Raw genomic sequence first — 20,160 nt, 5'->3', positions numbered from 1 at the left:
CATCTAAAGCAGTGAATGGGTTTAGTAATACACAGTTTGTTATATTTCAAGAAATGTCATAAACATAATTTAAAAATTTCAACTGCTTTTAAAGTAACACCTCATTATTTCCTAAGTAAAGAATTTTAAGATCATGTTTTTGAATAACTGTATCTTGTTTCTATTTTATGCTAACATAAAGAGTTGGTTTATTAATGTAAATGGCTAAGTTCTTTGAATTGCTTCATCAGTAAGATTAATTTATTTTCTTTTAATTAGGTCCCTGTGGCTAATACTGGCTAGTAGTATTAGCATGTCCTGCACAGAAAGTGGAGCTTAGAGACTTCATACAGACTTCAGTCACATTTACATGCCCACAGCAATGGCATCAAACTGAGTTGTAGACAAGCCATAATTAATGGTATTGAATTATTAACATCCAAATTCTTTTTGAAATAAGATGAATGTCAGTCCCTCTTAATGATACTGTGATGTGGACAAATGTCACTGAATTTAATAGAGGTGTCTGGTGCCTGAGGACAGTTACCTTCTCATTAGCCCTGTTGAGGTCTGCGATCAGGGCATCAACATTCTCCTGCAAGACTGCACAAAGCTCAGACCAAGAGAATTTATCCAGCATGCCTTCTGGTTGTTTTATGAGCACACAGCCTGCTATCAAGTGCTGATACAAGGTATGAAGGAAGGTTAGCTTCTCCTGTGAGAGAGAGAAAAAGAAAATTAATTCCAGTATGTAAACATTGTAAGAAGTAAAACACATATACACATGGTAAAGAATTTATTTCAAAAATCTGGAAAGGAATTCAAACATTCAAGTCTCAGAATAACTAAGCATCAGCTAGGAACTGGGAATGGCTTACACTTAGTATTCAAAACCAAAATCTGAACAGAAGCCAGGAAGACCAGGGTTCTGAGCCCGGCTCTGCTGCTACTGAGGATGTGGTCTTCGTAAGTGCATGTTCAGGCCTCAGCTTCCTCGGCGGTAACATGAGGCACCTGAGCAAATTGTCTCTAAGCTCTTCTAACTGAAAGTCTGTATGGTAATTCTATAATTCCATATTTACATTGGCTAAAACAGACGTTATTTTAAGTCAAAAAACCATTATACAGAAAAGAGTGTTACTCAACTCTGTCAAAGAGAAAGTTACACCAATATCTTTACTCTACAGGTACACAATTACTCAGCTTCCGTCCTCCTCCGGAGATTCCAGCTTCTTACCACTTACAGGAAATCTATCCCCAGCGCCTTAGGCAAAGCAGACAGTGATATGAAAGATATGGAAGACAGGCTCATTTATTTTCCCCACTTATAAGTTCATATAGCGTTTGGCACAAGGGGCATTTGTAGATGTATAAACATTACAAAGTTACAGTTAAAAAAAAAAAGGGACATAGCTGCCCAAAACATACTTCCAAAACCGTCCAATTAGAAATATGCAAAAAAAGTTCTTTGAAATTATATTGCCGTTGCAATAACTAAACTATCCATTGTTTAATGACCTAGAAATATTCCACTATAGAATTCAGTAAAAAGCCAAACTCATCTTGAATACATGAAGAGAGTTTACTTAGTAAATGCCAAATGCTGTCTTATAAGGTGTTTCATCTATACAGTCCCAAAGAATGGAACTCAAGACAAGGGAAAGGTGAAGCTGCAAAATGAATATTTTATGTAGATATAATAAGTTCTCTACAGATTTTTAAATATATCAACAGAAAAATAAAAATTTTTAAAGGAAAAATAAAACAGAAATCCTAATCTTCTAATTAGAAAAACTGACTGTAGCATATGGAAAGGTTTGTAATTATAATTTGTGGAGAAATTTTTCTCATATATAGCAAATTGTGTCTTAATTCTCCCTATATGCCACCTTATTTTTTTCTAAATATAACAATTTAAAAACAAAAAAAGTTTAATATGTAATTAAAATCATAAACTTGAGTTAGGATATCAGGAGAGTCTTCATAAATAGGCCATGCCTTTTTCTTTTTTAAGCAATTAAAGATGTCGTTTGCATTTTCAATAGGGTTGAGATGTTTAAGGAAATGTAATGTTCAGGCACTTAAAACCTTCCCCCTGCACATTTTGCCACTGAGTTTGTCCTCAAGGATAATTTGTTGTGTCGCCATTATGTCCTTTTTGCTTGGGCTGTGATAAACCATGCATAATAATCATCCATTTGGCGTGAAAGGAGAATCTCAAGATCCAAAATCAATTCACACATGTTGAACCCAACCACATTGTTGTAGACATGCTGACTTTACAATATAGTCAGGCTTCTAGTTTCCTTTACTTTAATCATTATCTGATGTGTAGAACAATTCCAGTCCCTTCATGTGGACACAATTTAAATCCCAGACTGCAAGAAGAGGGGAAAGAATGTTTCCTTTTTACTCTCTTGGCATGCATGTTCATATTTGTTGGAGTAATGAACTCAATATGCAGGACGATTCAGATAAACCAGTTTCACACTAGCCAGACTAGTTCTATATCCCATAAGTAAAAGAAAATATAAGATAATTCCATTCACATAGCTCATACAAAATATGAAAGTTTTGTCATCACACTTTAAGAATTGATTATTAAATTAAAATAAATAGGCCACAATCTAGGACATTCGAATAAAATTTTAATTTTGTGGGATTTGTATTTTTCTAAATTTTGCTATAAAGAGTAAGGAGACTGTCTATTAAAGTAAATATTATTCCTGTTTTGCAAATAAGGAAACTCAGATGTGAACAGATAGTTGTGTGACTTGTCCATATTCAGTTTGTAAACAGAAGTACCAGGACCCAAGTCCAGTTCTTTCTGATTAAAAAAAAACAACATATTCTTTCCATCATGCCTAGCTACTGAACTACTGAAATTAAAAGATAATAATAATTTTGTCACTGGCAATCAGGCCAACCTTGAAAGGACTGTTAGGAACATAGTTGCTTGAGATACAGTGTTCTAAACAGAGAAAGTCATCATACAAGTGAGAGAAGGGTTAATCTACATTACTTCTCCCACAAAACAGTATGACACAAGAGTAACAGAGTGACTGGTTCTGCAGCTGGCATGCATATTTCGAAACAGTTAGCTCAAAAGAATTTTTTTAATTAAACCAAATAAGAGTAAAAACCGCCAGTCGATGTATGTAAATTTATAAAGCTGAGATTAATGAAAGGCCTTTCCTGGCAGTCATCTTGTCTCAGGTAATACCTCGGTATCCTTATGGAAAGCCTGGGAAAGCTTCTGCAGTTCACATTCAGAATGGGTTGCTTGTGCCTTTTCTTTCTCCCAACAGTGCAGCACATTCTGTAGTTCCACTTTCAAAGTGCCGATTAGAGCCTCTCTATCTGCACACTTAGTGCGTAAATGACTTAACTCTTTACTGGCATTAGCCAGTTTGTCCTGAAGTTCCTAAAGGAAACACCAAAAATAGAGGTCATACGATGCCGGCCAATACAGGGGTAGGAGACACAATATAAAATACGTAATGAAGAATTCCAAAGCTTTAACGCAAATAAATCACAAAGGCAAATATTCTATTATAATGCTAAACATTAAGATATTTTATTGAATTTATTAAGTACAATATTTTAGCTGCAAAATTAGAAAATTTGTTGTTTTAGCATTTAAACATAAAGTGTTAAGAAGATAGCTTATTCCAAAAGCTCTTTTCTTTCAATCCATTATTAAAAAATTAACTTGGTAGCTAAAAAAATTTTTAAATAACATTTTAAGAATATATCTCTTACATTTAATATAAGAACATTTCCTTCTCCATGAAATTCCAAGTACTAATACAAATCTAAAATATGTGGCATAAAATCCTGGTGAACTATTTAGTCCTTAGTCCTAAATTCTATGAAGTACATCGAGGACAAACGCAATCTGAACCAACACAAAAAAAATCCATCAATACTACGCAACTCTGAGAGTCGCTTCAGTATAGTTTGCAAAAATGTAGTACATAAAAGCAGCACAGAAAATAAAATAAACTGTTTTCCTGAACTTGAGCCAGGTGTGGTCTCAGCCCATTAGAAGGCATGACATACTAAAAACAGTATCTCCACCCTAAAATGATGAAAACTAACTCCAAATACTGATGTGCGTATGTAAAATGTTTACTATGTTTCTATGCATGGACATTTAATCTTAAATCAATTTTTGAATCTATGGTATTATAATTAAGTCTGGGAAAATAAATTTTTTCAATTAACTAGAACAATTTCTAATCAAGTTTTATTTTTAATGAAAAAAACATTCTTGTTACTTTGATCAATAATAAAAAATTAAAATTATATCCAAATGTACTTAATAAGAAATAGGAAGCTATATTTTCAGATATCGCTTACTTAAAAAGTGTCCCTAAATAATTATATTTGTTTCTTAATACAAAAAGAAAAGGTTATTTAAAATCATAATACCTTTATATTTTTAGTGTGAGATTCTATCTTCTGTTTGGTAGAATCAAGTTCATTAGATGCCTTTTCCTTAGCATCATTCATGCTGTTTAACTGATAAAAGAAAATGCAAGTAACTTCTTTATATTCTCAAGGATAGGTAACTCAAAAGCTAATCCTTAAATGTTTCTATGCAATTATTTAATATAAATATTTGAATAGTAATTAAGAGTCTTAAAAATTATTTCTTTTGGTTAACTACGTAGTTTCTGTCACAAGCACACATGGCTAAAAGGAAAAGAAAGCATTCAAGCTTGAAATGTCAGTGATGTTGCTGTGTTTTTACTAGATGTCTGGACAAAGGATTTCATTCTTACTATAAACAAATATAACTTTATTCTTAAAATCCTACTGGACCAAAATGCCAGAAGCAGGGGCATCTATAGGGAAAGAAAGGAGGACAGAGCAGAAGACTGTTCTTTCCATACATCATGAGGGTATTCACTGGTCTCTCACTCCATATGACAACTTCAGGGTCGGTCACATGCAGTCCTACTGGGAAGGCTTGTGGCAGGTCATCAGTTGGTCCTGCTCCGCTTGTGATTTATTTTCTTTGACAGTTCATTCTTCTTTCTGTCAGACTGCTCTTTCTGCTTTCTTTGCAGTCACCCCCTTGGTCTCCCCACTGCTGTCTCTGGCACTGGTTCACAACAAAGCACATTACTAAGCCAAAGCCTGCTGAGTCGACTTTTCAACTGTGCTGAGGATCATGTGACATTCATCCTCCCAAATAACAATTCGCTGTGGGTAATATGTTCCTAGTTACCCTGCAGCTTCCAGTCCGAGGCCTCAGAAGAGCTTCGTAAACTACTAACAATACAAGTTGTCTTGTCTCACTGAGAAAGACTTAATATTTATTCTTTATAGAAATTTAATTATTTCAGTGGTCACTCTCTTTGATGCCTTTTGAACAATTATTGAGGGTCTTAAGAAGACTCACTTTTCCTTCTTTATTCACCTTATTAAACTAAAGTAAAATAAGCCCCTTTTGAAATGTGAACTGTAATAGTTTCATAGCCTTTGTATTATATGAATGAAACAGATAAACAGAAGGATGAACACTAAATTCCATGCTTGTTTGTGGTTCACACAATGTTTATTGTTTTGCTAACTAATTATATTTAATGTAATTACTTTATATTCTCTAATTTGACAAATTGTAACTAAGCAAACTCTTCCATTTTTAAAGCACAAATTCATTAAATATTTTAATACCCAAGAAAATTATTAACTCATACATTAAATAATACAAAGAGATGATAAATAGAAGCATGAGCTTTTTCAATCAGCAAACTAAAAACGTCCAGGCTACATCAAACAGACAACTGTTTTTAAAAACTTCTATCAATACTTTATGCAGTTAGAGAATGAAAACTAACTCATCTCTTTTTCATTCAGACCTCCCAATTTGTAGAAATCTTAAGCTAAAGTATTGACAAAATACCTAAATTTCCACTACCTATTGCAAATTTCATAAAAACACATTAAAATTTAATAATAACACATATTAACTTAAATGACTTGCATAGCTTTTATATTAAATTAAAATAAATAGATTCTGGAGTCCAAGAGTGACAGTCTTTATAACTTAAAAATAATAGTGTGACCTAAGTTACAAAAACATAAGTGAGACACAACTTTAGGCCACATTTAAAGAACAGTGACAGACAATTTATTATTTTTTGTATCTGTGAAGCTGCCAATTCAATATTCCTAATTTTTTTTTTCTGACCTTTGTAACAAGCAAGGGATACGTACTGCTGCAGGCCGAAGGCTATATGTGTGGAGCCAAACAGTGCAAGTGTTACCTCATTAGATGCATCTTCCAGCTTGTTCTGGTAATCTGTCAAGGTACGCCTCAAAGTCTCAAGGACAACAGAGAAGCTGGGAGGTTTAGCTTTGTCCTTGTGAATGCCTAGAGAAAAATATAGGATGAAAGTATGTCCTTAAAGTCACAAGGAGACAAAAGCTAAGCAAACAGTAACAGAAATACTACAATTAGAGCTGAAAAGACATTATGAAACATTGTGTAGAAGCATTCTCCAAAGTACACTGTTGTATAGCCAAATATGAATAGTGTTTCTAAACAAGTCAAATTAAGTTCAAGTATGTCAAGTTCTAATTTATGGCTACTTCGTACCTTACAAGGCCCACCCTGTAGTCAGTAGTGAACTCTTTTATTTCCCTAGCCCCTAAGTAATTAAAGGGTTTGTACACACCTGCTATCTAACAATTAAATAAACAGTCTATACTAAAATTGTTTTGGGGAGTTAAGTACAATTACTTTGGTCTTTGTGTTTCTGATCAGTCAGGCCTATTTTGCTTAAATAATAATTTCTGAACCCAAGGACACATAATTTTCTGTTATGCTTGGAAATATTCTTCAATCCTTAAAATTCTCAAGTTACAATTTGAAATAAATAATGAAAATGTTATTATCAACATAGGCCCACATCATGTTTCAATTAAAATGCTTAAAACTGATACTCCTTGTAAAAATATGAGCATTTCCATATTATGCCCTCAAACTATTTTAATTTTGTTAGGCCATAAGTTAGTTGAGCTAATCAAGGTCACATGGTAAAATGTAGTTCAAAATAATTAATCCAAAATAATCAAAAGTTTAGTTTCAAAGACCACTTTAAATTGATTGTTTATTGTACTGCTCTTTGTTAAAAAACAAGTAACAAATCTAAAAACATTCTTAATAAAAATATTTTTCTTTTCCTATTATAATTTCTCCTCATAATTTACAATCTAAATATTTCAATAGACATGAAATACATTTTCAACACATAATTTTTAAAAGAAGCCTCATGGTATATATTTTATTATTCATTGATTCACTCTATCAGCTAGTTTACCACATAATAATCCTAAACAGTAGGAGCGTGGAAGTGAACAAGGTTGGGGTAGTCTCTGTGTTCACAGAACATAGGGTATAAAAAGAAGAGAAGAGATAATAAACAAAAAATTATATAAAATCATTCATCCATTCTTCAAGTATTCAATTGCTAATACTTAGGGGGAATAGGAAAGAAGGCAGTAATAATGAAAAGAAAGAAAAAAGGGGGGAGCTGTTTGGTTAATGATAGACCAACTTTATTCATCTCAGTCCTGATGATATTTAGTGTTTTAATCTTAGACAAGATCTTGTTAATAAATGTATTATATTCATCAAAGTATACTTTAAATACTATCGTAAGTATGGGTACATCTCAGATTTTCCTAAACAGAAGAATATTTAACTTAAAAAACAAAAGAAATATGGAAACAACACATATTCCAGCCAGGAGGAAAAAGATGCTGCTCTAAGCCATAATAATGGAGAAAACTATGAGTTGGAAAGACAACTCATTAAAAATTTTATTAAAGGTCTTAACAAATATATATATATTTAAAATCGCCCTCTTGCACAAGATAAAATATGTAATATATAATTCTTTTCTTTTGCTACTACACAAGTAGGCCATGAATAAATCATTCAAGGACACTAAGGAAATTTGCTAGCTTTTACAATAAGAAAGAAAACTTCCTCTTAGAAATTCAGAAGAATAAAATCATCTCAATATGAGTGTTGAGGGGTAAGAAACAAAATGCCCTCTCCTTACCGACCCATACACCTTCTTACATTCTATATGAAATAAAGATTTGTTTCTTTGCCTGAAAATGTTTATATAATAACATTCAGTTGAAATACAAAGTATGTTTTATGTCCCACCCATATCCATTATAAAAAGATATACTTACTGGTTCCTTAACATGACAAAATGCTTATAAATAAAAAGAAAGGGTCACTGAGGACCCAGGACCTTATCGAGTCATTTAATTTAATCCAATAACATTCTAATCATTGCATTATGCCCCCCAAAAAACAATAAACTATTAAAGCTATCCTATCAGAGTAAAGTCTAAAAAAAATTTTAAATAGTGGTCATAAATGGCTCTTCAAAAGTCAAAGTCCAACCCTGGCTGGTTTGGCTCAGCAGCTGGAGCGCTGACCTGCAGACCAGAGAGTCACAGGTTCTATTCCCAGTCAAGAGCAAGTACCTCAGTGGCGGATTCAATCCCATGTGGGAGGCAACCAATCAATGTATCTCTCTCACGTCGATGTTTCTCTCTCTCTCTCTCTCTCTCTCTCTCTCTCTCTCTCTCTCTCTCTTTCTCATCTATCTCCCTCCCCCCAATCCCCCACCCCTGTCTATGTCTAAAAAATCCAAGGAAAAATATCTGCAGGTGAGAATTTTAAAAATTAAATTAAATTAAATTTTTTTTAAAAAGTCAAAGTCCAAATAAGCAAAAGAATGCTTCAGAACACTTTATTTCAGTAACACCAACTGAAAATCTTCTGAGTTTATTGGTCCCTCTCCCTACATGTGTGTATCTCTCTGACATGGATACCAGCCTATACTTTCAAATCTTTCTGCCTGTTTCAATTTTTCTCACTTTAAAGTACATTTCAACCCTGGATATACCCTGGAAATCTTTTCTTTGAATTAGTAGCCCACAGGAGAGAGCGGGGTATAAGAAAAGATTCCAAGTACTCTATTTAAATGTTTTCCTTTAGACAGTCTCGAAAACTAAGTATTTTTACATGACTCAAATAAACCACTACTGTTCAAGCTGGTGTTACTACCTCAGTAACCTATAGCTCCACAATAGAAATAATAAGTTGCAATGAATGAAGTAATTCTATCTACCTCACCTTCTTAAGCATTGTCTTATCTACTTCAGTCTCCTAGTTAGGGTAGAGTGTATAGAGATCAGATGATTAACTGAGTTTTGGCTAAGGTCTCTACCTCACAGGTATTTCTCCAGTTTGATATGCATAGTTAGAAAGACAAACGCAGAAAGTGACACCATGTTCATATTGGTTACCTGACCTATGGAGAGAGGGACTTACAAAGGATAAAAAGCAAGTGGAAGTCACTAGAACTCTTACCTAGTAAATCAAAGTAATGCCATACCCTGGCCGGTTTGGCTCAGCAGTTAGAGCGTTGGCCCATGGACCAAAAACTCATGAGTTTGATTCCGTTCAAGGGCACGTACCTCAGTTGCAGTTCAGTCCCCAGCCCTGGTTGGGGTCGTGCAGGAGGCAACCAGTTGATGTGTCTTTTTCACATCAATGGTCTCTTTCTCTTTCTCTCTCTCCTCCCTCCCACTCTGACTGAAGATAAATGGAAAAATATCCCAAGTGAGAATAAAAAAAAAAAAAAAAAAAACAAGAAAAGACTGCCACATTCCTTGAGAGACTGCAGAGATTAGTGATACAGGGGTGGCTATTCCAATCACATCAGCATTCAGCTCACCTATCTGGCTTGTGCAGAATATGCATGGATCTTAGAGAATGACAGTAAAGTTCTGCAAGTATAATCACATGTGATTCCAATTTAGCTGTAAAGATATAGTTTCATTGTTGAAGCATATCAGTATATTTCCTGGCAATTAGAATGAAGCTATTTCTTTATCCTTTTGGTAAAACCAACCAAAACAGTTTCTTTCGACTGGCAAGGCCAGCAACATACCTTCACTGCCCTACCTCAGAGCTACATCAACTCTATCCCTCTGTCATAATCTAGTCTGTAGAGATCTTGATCAACTCTCCATTCCCGATGACTTCATATGTTCTACTTAGTTCTCTACTAAGATAGCACTCTGACTGCTCAAGTTCAAGCAAGTCAAGTTTGGCAGGTCCTTATAGGTGCATCACAGTATAAACTTTTAGGATTTTGGAACAAAGCAAGCCATCCTCTACAAATAACTATTCTCCTCTTGAAAATCAGCTTTAGACCTGATTTGCTACTAGTCCTCAGCAAATAATGCATGCATGCCACCAATTTAACATGAGTTGCCCACTGTAAAATGGTTATTGTCTGATCCACCAACCCATATAGTTAAACATATACAACAGCACTCTATCATCAAGTGAAAGTATATATACAAAACTGGGTTCAGGCAAGTCCTGAAGGCACAAGTAAGTTACAGGAGTAGTCCAGATTTTCATGGGCCCTATTCTTGTTACATTGCTTGCTCCCTCTTAACCCACATCCTGGACCATAGAAAGTTCTCAAAGATCAGTTAGCTAATGGAGGAAAATGGGCTCCGTATGTACATGGTTCTGTATGTTATGCTGACACTACTTGAAAGTAGACAGTTGCAGCACTCTGGAACACTCAAAGATGACCCTGAAGGATAGTAGTGAAGTCAAATCCTCCCAGTAGGCAAAACTTCAAGTAATAAACCTGTCTGTCATTTTACCTGAAGTGAGACATGATCAAAGGTACAAATATATACTAATTTATGGGTGATAGCTAACAGCTTGGCTGAATAGTCAGGGACTGAAAAAGAACACAACTGGAAAACTGGTAACAAGGTGGTCTGGGAAAGAGTATGTGTGTGGACAGACCTCTTCAAATGGCCACTATGCCCAATAAACAGGAGACCAAGATGAAGCATTTTTTCTCAACCACCGCTGTCCATACAGCAAGTGTAATGGCAGAATCAAGGATGAAAATAGAGTCATGGCAGCAAGGATGAATAATACATGAACTCGGCAACATGGACTTCTATTCACCAAGACTGACAGGATTACAACCCCTGTTGAATGTTAAATCTATCAACAGTAAAGACAAACACTAAACCCTGGCACTATTTTCTAGGTGGACCAGCCAGCCATCTGGTGGCAAATTTTCTACTATGTCACATCATGGAATGAGCAATGTTTTATTCTCACTAAGGTAGACATTACTCTGGATATAGATTTTCCTTCCTTGAGCATAATATTTCTGCTGAAATCATTATCCATGAATTTATAAAATATTATGTTCACCATTATGTATTCCACACAGCATTGCTTTTGACCAGAGAACTCATTTTATAGCAAATGAAGTATGGAAATAGATTAATTTTATTAGAATTTCTATGGTCTTCCTATGTTTTTCATCCCTCAGAAGTAGCTAACATACAGAATAGCAGAATGGCCTTTTGAAGATTCATGGATGGATGGAAACTCTCTGTAGGACACAGATAATATCCTCCAGGATACAGTATGTGCTCAGAGTCAGCAATGAATACATGTTGTGATTCTCCCTTAGCCAGGTTTCGCAGATCCCGGAATCAAATGTTGGACAAGGGAGTGGCTCATCTCGTTATTACACCCAATGGCCTACTAGTGAAATGTCTGCTTCCCAACTCAGAAACTATGGGTTCTATTGGTCTAAATCTTAATTCCCAAAGGAGAAATGCTTCCACCATGGGACACAGCAGTGATTCCATTAAAAAAGAAGCTGAGATTGTCATCTGGTTATTTCTGGCCTCCTTATGCCAGGAAATTAAAAAACAAAGAAATTTCTTCTGTACCAGGACAAAAATGGAATATTATTCAGCCTTAATAAAGAAAAAACTCCTATAACATGTTACATGCTATAACATGGAGGAAACCACAGGACATCATACTAAGTAAAATAAGCCAATCACAAAAAAACAAATATTATATGATTCCACTGTATAATTGTGGTTAATTGGGGGCTGGAGGGAGAGAGAAAAGGAAATGTGATGGTTGGTTTTGTGTGTAAACTTGACTGGGCCATGAACCCAGATTTTTAGTTAAACATTATTTCTGAGTGTGTCTACAAGAATGTTTCTGAATGAGATGAACATCTGAATCAGTAGATTGAGTAAAGCAGATTGCCCTCCCCAACATAGGTGGGCCTCATCCAATTCTTCGAAGGCCTGAATAGAATAAAAGGCTAAATAAGAAGGTTCTCTGATTGGTTTCAAGATGGACATCAGTCTTCTCCTGCCTTTGAACTCAGACTCGAACTGGAACTCACACCATCGGCTCTTCTGGTTCTCAGGTCTTCAGAGTCAGACTGGAACTGTACCATCAGCTCTCCTAGGTCTCCAGTTTGCCAAATGTAGATCTTGAATTTCTCAGCCACCATAACCATGCAATTAATTAATGATCCCATTAAAGAATGCTGAGTATTCTTAGTGAAGTCAGTGCTTTGGATTTCACAAACTGAAGCTATGACCACGATGAAGTAGGGCAAGTTTGGTTTGTAAACTTCCGTGAGTTAGGAGAAGGGAAGTTAGAGAGAAGAAAATGGCAAATGACACCAAAAGAGACCTGTGTACTGCTCTTAAAGGCATTCTCAGCTTCTCGGTAATTCATCAATCTCTAGTTAAAATGTACCAGCCGTGAGGTTCACCAAAACAATTAAAATTCTCAAGAAAATACTAGTTATAGGCAATAATCCTTCATTAAAGAAAGAGAGAAAAATGCTAAGTCCAATTTCTTGTCCTGATTTTCCCAACAGCAGTCCCTGCCTGAAACTGCCCAATTTCTGGGTGGTATATACATACCTAAAGGCATCAAACACTGTTACTATTATTTCCTAGGGTCCTTCAGCCACTCCAGTAGAAAGAAAAAGAATACCTCTGGAATATTACAAATGACTTCCACAAGGAAAGAAAGGTTGGAGGGCTCTGTTTCAGTCAACACAAAAGTCAACCACCCTGAGGAGGATCCAAAACTGAGACACAAGAAAACTTTCTTTTATGAACCTAATAAAGGAAAAGTCACACTCTATATGTTTGCTAGCATCCTCAGGCAGAGGTAAAACTGTATTAGAAGAAACACTTGAGGCAGAAAGACTACATGGGTTCAAAGTGGGAAAATATTTCTCCCCATACATGTACTACTATATGAATTTCCACCAGAAAAGAAATGAGATATGAGCAACTAGAGTACTTCAACTTCAGTGGAAAGCAGAAACAGAAAAAAAAAAAAAAATGTCCCTGATCAAATAAATTGAGGCTATCTTGTTAATGGTAGTAGGCAATCAAGGTGACATTTCTATAACCCATGTAATTATACATCTTTTCCACTAAAGGTTAATCTTTCTGGTGACTCCTTTAGGTTGCTACTCGAAGGACTACTAAAATTTAAAGATCCTATGACTATCTTTATAACCTCAGAAATGTTAACACAAATGTAATGTAGACCTTAAACCTGATATTAATTCATTCATGCTTTTATTCATTCATATTCAACAAATATTTATTGGGTGCTGCTTTGCATCAAGCATTGTTCTAGCTGCCTAAAATACGTTAGTAAATAAAAGAGACAAAGATCCTTGCCCTAGTAATTAACCTATGATGGTTAATTTTATACATCAACTTGTCTGGGCTAAGGGATACAAATATAGCTGGAAAGACATTATTTTTAGTTTTGTCTGTAAGGGTATTTTGGAAGAGATTAGCATTTAAATAAGTAGACTGAGTAAAAATTTGCCCTCACTCATGTGGGCGGGCATTATCTAATCCATTGCTCCTCCAACCCCCACCCCCAAAAGAACAAAAACATGGAAGAAGAGCAAATTCTCTTTCTTCTTGAGATAAGACTTCCATCTTCTTCTACCCTTGGACATCAGAGCTTCTGGTACTTGAGCATTCAGATTCTAGGACTTACACCAGCAGCCCCAGGTACTCAAGACTTTGGACTCAGGCTGAACTACACTACCAGCTTTCCTAGTTCTTCAACTTGCAAAAGACAGATCATGGGATTGCTGAGCCTCTATAACTGAGCTATTCCTATAATAAATCATATATATATATATGTATATATATACACACACACACACACACACACACACACACATATAATAAGATATATATTTCCTTCTATACAAATATATATCCTATTTCATTTGTTTCTCTGAAGAACCCTGACAAAACAGATATAATAATAAATGCACCACCCTGGCCGGTTTGGCTCAGCGGTTAGAGCATCGGCCTGTGGTCCAGAGAGACCCGGGTTCAGTTCCCACTAAGGGCATGTTCCTCAGTTGCAGTTTGTCCCCGGCCCTGGTTGGTCATGCGGGTGGCAGCCACTCGATGTGTCCCTTTCACGTCGATGTTTTTCTCTCTCTCTCTCTCTTCCTCTCTCTCCCTCCCACTCTATCTGAACAAAAAATGGAAGAATCTCGGGTGAGGATGAAAATAAATAAATAAATAAATAAATAAATAACAACAACAATAATAATAAATGCACCAAATAATGTTAGATCACAATAAGTGCTATGGGGAGGGGGTGGGGAGTAGAGCTGAAAAGGGATGGAGGTAGTGAGGCAAGTAACATGAGAATGGATAGTGGTTAAGATTTCTGGAAAAGGTGAGATTTGAGAATCAATTTAGGGCAGATGACAAAGAGAGCTATGCCAGGAGAGATAAACCACAGAACTTATATGCATGTATGCATGACCAATGGACATGGACAACTAAGCCGGGGACGGGGCGGAGGTGGGGTGGGGGGTGCCAATGGGGTAAAAAGGTAAAATATCTGTAACAAAAAAATAAATAAAAATTTCATTTAAAAAAAAAAGAACATTCCAGGTAACACAAAGGCCCCCAAGGCAAGAGCACCTGGATGTTCAGCCAGAATGGCCCAAACAGTGGAAGGAAGACAAAGAATAACAGGTCAAAGGGATGATAGGGAATAGAAGCAGACCTTGTAGGGTCTTGCATCCCATTGCCAGCACTTTGGCTTCTACTCTTAGTGAAATGCAGAGCCCAGCAAGGTTTAGAGCAGAGGAACAAGCTCTAACTTAGGATTTCAAACGATCATGCTGGTGGCTATAGAGAAAACACATTTCAGGGAAGTAAGGTAGAAGCAGAGAAGGGGAGGAGGTGCCAAAAGCATTTAGGAAACAAGGTGTAAACCACCACACTGATTAGTGGTGAAGAGATCAAGTTAGGACCTCTACATAAAGTCTTTAATGTCTTGAACTAACTGAAACTTTGCCTTATCTGCTACATGAAGATACTTTTTGGTTACTTTTGCTTCACAAAGATTTCTTAACATAGAGCATCACCAAACCTGAAGAAGACAGGGAACAGAACACCTGGCAACTACCAGCAACTCTGGGCTAAAAGTCATTCAGGAAAACAATTTTCATTCATTCCATTTTAAAAAGCAAGCCAAGAAAAATGAAAGAAAGAAAGAATTTTGTGACATCATTCCTCTAAACTTCTACCACAGATTACTTTTCCTGAAATGGGAGGGATTGGGAGAAGGAACAGAGTATATATTGAAATGAAAAGTATGAAGAGGTAATAAAAGGGAATAAAGCACTGTTGCCATAAATGCAAAACAGAGGATCTCTCTGGAAAACCCTTCCCAATATAACTAAATTAATTTTGCAGCAAATTCTAAGGCTATGCTACATTACATAGTAAGAATATGTCCCTATTTGAAATAGATCTTTTCTCAAAGATGTATCTATACTGTGAGATATGTACATGTTTGTATATATCATACACACATGCACATATGCACACACACACATACACACATCCTTAAATTGGCCTAAGATAAGTTTTTAAATTACTTCATTTGGAAGGCACAAAAATACTTGGTCATCTTTGTGAACTGAAGGCAGGCTTGATGCAGTAGGCATCTTAATTGTTCAGATTCTTCCATAAAATATTAAGCGATAAAGTTTATTATATACATCCCTCTTGGTGAAGTAACGAAAACCCAACCTAAGCTAGTATAATCAGAAAGGGAGTCCCTTACACTTATATAAAGAGGGCCACTTCATGGAAGTCAAGAGCAAGAATGAAATCAGGTCCCAAGCAGCTATGTGAACTAGGGTGTCAGCAGATAACAAGATGGTACACTCATAAGAGTTCAGCGGAAGAAAATTTACTGAAGAGACTATTTACAGAAATGTAGACAGGTTAAGAGAATTAACAAAATATAATGAGGCACCAAGAACTAACAAGAGAAGAAACTCAACACCATGCCTAAGTCTAAAGGGTCACATGCAGAGAACGTTGTCACCATAGTCCAATATGATCCACAGCTGTGGAAAAGGACCTGCTTGACAGGAGGTGGGGCTGCTGAAAAATGAAGCCACTGCCAGAAATGCACTGGACCAGAGGAAATAAATATCCTGACTTTCTTTTTCTTTCCTTTCTTCCTTTTACTCTGTTGGTACACTCACTGTCCAAATCCACCTAGAAGATGGAGGGCAGAGGAGCGCCAATCATGCAGCTTATAGAAGTCAGCCTCTACAAGGCAAAACAGAGACCATAGGAGAATGGTTCTCGTCAGGTAGAAGAATGAATAACCTGCTCAATATGGAAACAAAGAACACTCCATAATGGTACAAAAATCATGAATTCAACACAGTCCTTTTTCCAGAAATGCTTTCTCTGTAATATATACAGTGTGCATATATGCGAAACTAAGAAATTAAAAGAGGATGATTACTAAAAGAATAAAAAGAAAAACTTTAATAGGAAACAATTATTTTTCTATAGGCTTAGTAATAGCTTGTGAGTTGTTTTGTTATCAATGATTTCATTTTAAAACTCAAAAAAGACATGACTTCATTATTCTTAGCTTTTCTAATTCAACTCTGAAGAAATAGTTAAAATAATGTTGAGGCACAGGATATGCTATTGCAATAATTTAAATATTTTTAAAGATCCTAACACCATTAAACAATGATACATCTCAATAATAAAACAGTACCAATGCAAAAGTACATTTTATCCTCCAAAGCTTTAGCAAGTATATTTGAAAACTGGACATTTTTTATGTCACTTTTATATACCTTGATTTTTTCCCACAGTAACAAACCAAGAAACACTAATGCATTTTTGGAAAAAGTTTAAATAAAAACAAAGAAAGTTACACATTAATTTCATTAAATTATTACTAAAAAATATGAAGGATAAAAGCAAACCTCAAAAATAGATCACAGCAAAATGCACTACATTTCTAATACTTCATCATTAGAAGTCTGCAGTCCGTCAGGTAAAAATGGACCTTGATCATATCCTTCTGCTCTTTTTAAGCAATAAAGTTGCCTGAGCTTGAGAGATTCCCAAAGAACTCATTTGTCAAATATCTGTTTGGTAGCTTTTAAAAAACAGTCCTGGAGCTCAATTTTAAAGTGTAAGAAATTTAATCATATGTGCTTTTTAAGGAATATAATTGAGGCCCAGCCAGTGTGGCTCAGTTGGTTGAGCGTTGTCCCATGTACCAGGAGGTCACTGGTTAGATTCCAGGTCAGGGCACATAGCCGGGTTTCAGGCTCAATCCCCAGTAGGAGGCATGCAGGAGGCAGCCAATTGATACTTCTCTCTCATCAATGTTTGTGTCTCTCTCCCTCTCCCTTCCTCTCTTTGAAACCAATAGAAACATATTTTTATAAAAAAGGAATACACCTGAGTCAGAAAACAACTAAATAATTCAAGGCTGACAGTATGGCAAAAGAAAATTGAAGTAGAAAACTAAAAGTATTTAAGTCAAAGCTACTACAGCACATATGATGGCATAAGCACAAAAAAATTAAGGAAGTAGAAATCATGGACAGCATTCATTAGCCAACTAATGCTTCAGCTAGTTCCCAAATTATAACTACCTAGCATGCAATTTTTATGGTTCTTCATCATATTAAGTGGGCTAATAGTAAAACCAAACCATTTTACCTAAGCATTTTTATCTAGAGAGAATATATATGTAAATAGGAAATGAAGGAGAAAATGAGCTTAGAAAGCAACACGTAGAGAATGCACTGTGTTACAAGCCTGTGTCCTACAAAACCTTTTGAATGCATGACCTTTAAGTTGCTGAAGGTTGCCTCAGAATTTGGCTCAGTTTGATCGAAACATCTGCTTCCCTTGCAGGTATACTGTAAGGGCTTTTCTCTCAGTTGGATTCAGAACACAGCAAGTGAGCCCTTGTCTGTCCAATCATACAGACCCCAACACTTGTAAATCAAGTTCTGGGAGGACAACAGCAGGTACACATTCCGTCACCCTTTCTCGGCCAGCTAGGCCAACTGACTGCTGTGAGGACTGTTCTTATCATGTCATCAAATCAAAACATGTCGAGATGAGGGACTATAAGAGGCATCTGCAGAATTCCCAAAATGTAGTGACTTTGGAACACTGACAGATGCATCTGTCATTTTATACCTTCAACTAACCTGATGTCCACTGGCCCGACACAGTAAAGCTGTCCAAGATCGATTCCAACTCTTTCACGTTATTTTCACATGTCTCTACTAGAAAGGCCTGGTGCTTCTTAGCCTTTTAATTAAGAAAAAAATTACACATAATAAGGTCATGCATAAGAGCTACAGATATTTTGTGTGAACACACGTGGCACAATTAAGAATAAGCAAGCTAACAATTACCCCATTCAAGTCTATTATTCATAAACCTCTTTCTGTCTTAATCATACCTTTTATTTGGCTTAATGTAAGTAACACTGTATAAGGTCTCGATAACAATTTACTGAGGCCTTAGTGCCTGGCACTATTCTAAGTATTTTACACATAGTAATTCTTCTTACTACAACCTCATGAGGGAAGGGCTGTTATTATACCAATTTTACAGGTAAGAAAACTGAGACACAGAGAAATTAAACAACACTTTAAAAGATCGTGCTGGCAGTCATATGGTAAACTGCAAGATGATGGTGAAGAGCGAATTGCAGTAAGACCAAGTAGAAGGAACTGTTGCAGTCTAATACTTAAGAGGTGATGGTAGCTTAGGCTAGGGTCTTAGCAGTGAACAGGGGCTTATACACTAGAAAAATACTTAGAAGGTAGAATGGCCAGACCTTGGTAACATTGTATTGGGTTAGAAGATGTGGACTGCCCTGGCTGGTTTGGCTCAGCGGTTAGAGCGTCGGCCTGCGGTCCAGAGAGACCCGGGTTCGGTTCCCGCTAAGGGCATATACCTCGGTTGCAGTTTGTCCCGGCCCTGGCCGTGCGGGTGGCAGCCACTCGATGTGTCCCTTTCACGTCGATGTTTCTCTCTCTCTCTCTCTTCCTCTCTCTCCCTCCCACTCTGTCTGTACAAAAAATGGAAAAATGTCCTCGGATGAGGATTAAAAAAAAAAAAAAAAAAGATGTGGACTGGACTGCACTGGACTGGACTGGACTGGACTGGATTGCATTGGACTGGATTGGACTGGATTGGACTGGACTGGATTGGACTGGACTGGACTGGATTGGATTGGATTGGATTGGATTGGATTGGATTGGATTGGATTGGATTGGATTGGCTAAGGCTGTGAAAGTGCTCCAATGAAAGGAAGAGTCAAGACAGAGCCCAAGGTTTTAGCCTAAGAGAACTGGGCCAATTTCAGTAGATGAGTGATAACAGTGAAGATGGAAAAGGTCTTATTTTGACTGTTTTTGTTTGTTTGTTTGTTTGTTTACTTGCTTGCTTATTTTTGGCAGTAAGTACAAGTCATGAATTCTATTTTGATCTATTACATTGGAGGTACCTTTAGGACACTCCCAGTACCAGCACAGTGCCTAAATAAAAGGCCCTAAATAAATATTTTTGAACTAACAAATAACAAGTGAAGTAGAAAAATATGGCAGGCATCTGGACATAATAGTGCAGTAAAAAGATCAGGCACAGGTTTGGCAATCATCTATGCACATCACCTGAAGCCTGTCTTGAGAGTGTTTGAAGGGAAGAGAAAAGAGGCTGAGACAAAGCTTTAAGAAACAGAACTTAATAGTTAGGAAAGAAAAAGCCAGCAAAGAATTTTTAAAAGGGAAAAAAAGCATAGAGTGTCATGAAATCCAAGATAAGAGAACATTTCTAGGACCTAGTTGTCAATTATATGCAATGTCACAGAATATTAGAGCAAAATGGACACTAAAAAGTGTTCAC

The 20,160-nt window shown here is 36.2% G+C and overlaps 1 protein-coding gene across 9 annotated transcripts in view; it reads right to left on the bottom strand.

The window, feature by feature from the left end:
* CCDC171 (coiled-coil domain containing 171) overlaps positions 1-20,160 on the bottom strand; it is a 340,065-nt gene that overhangs the window by 183,828 nt on the left and 136,077 nt on the right. For 8 of the 9 annotated variants that reach the window (XM_036260954.1, XM_036260955.1, XM_036260953.1 and 5 more), the window contains 5 exons: positions 18,453-18,555; positions 6,258-6,364; positions 4,414-4,503; positions 3,203-3,403; positions 527-694 (listed from right to left, as the gene is read on the bottom strand). In XM_036260954.1, coding sequence (XP_036116847.1) covers positions 527-694; positions 3,203-3,403; positions 4,414-4,503; positions 6,258-6,364; positions 18,453-18,555 — 669 coding nt within the window. The remainder of the gene's footprint in view (positions 1-526; positions 695-3,202; positions 3,404-4,413; positions 4,504-6,257; positions 6,365-18,452; positions 18,556-20,160) is intronic. The other variant, XM_036260958.1, reaches the window with a different exon arrangement.

The sequence above is a fragment of the Molossus molossus genome, unplaced genomic scaffold (assembly GCF_014108415.1).
Source record: "Molossus molossus isolate mMolMol1 unplaced genomic scaffold, mMolMol1.p scaffold_m16_p_14, whole genome shotgun sequence".
Classification (NCBI taxonomy): domain Eukaryota; kingdom Metazoa; phylum Chordata; class Mammalia; order Chiroptera; family Molossidae; genus Molossus; species Molossus molossus.
This window is presented reverse-complemented; position numbering and strand designations above follow the sequence as displayed.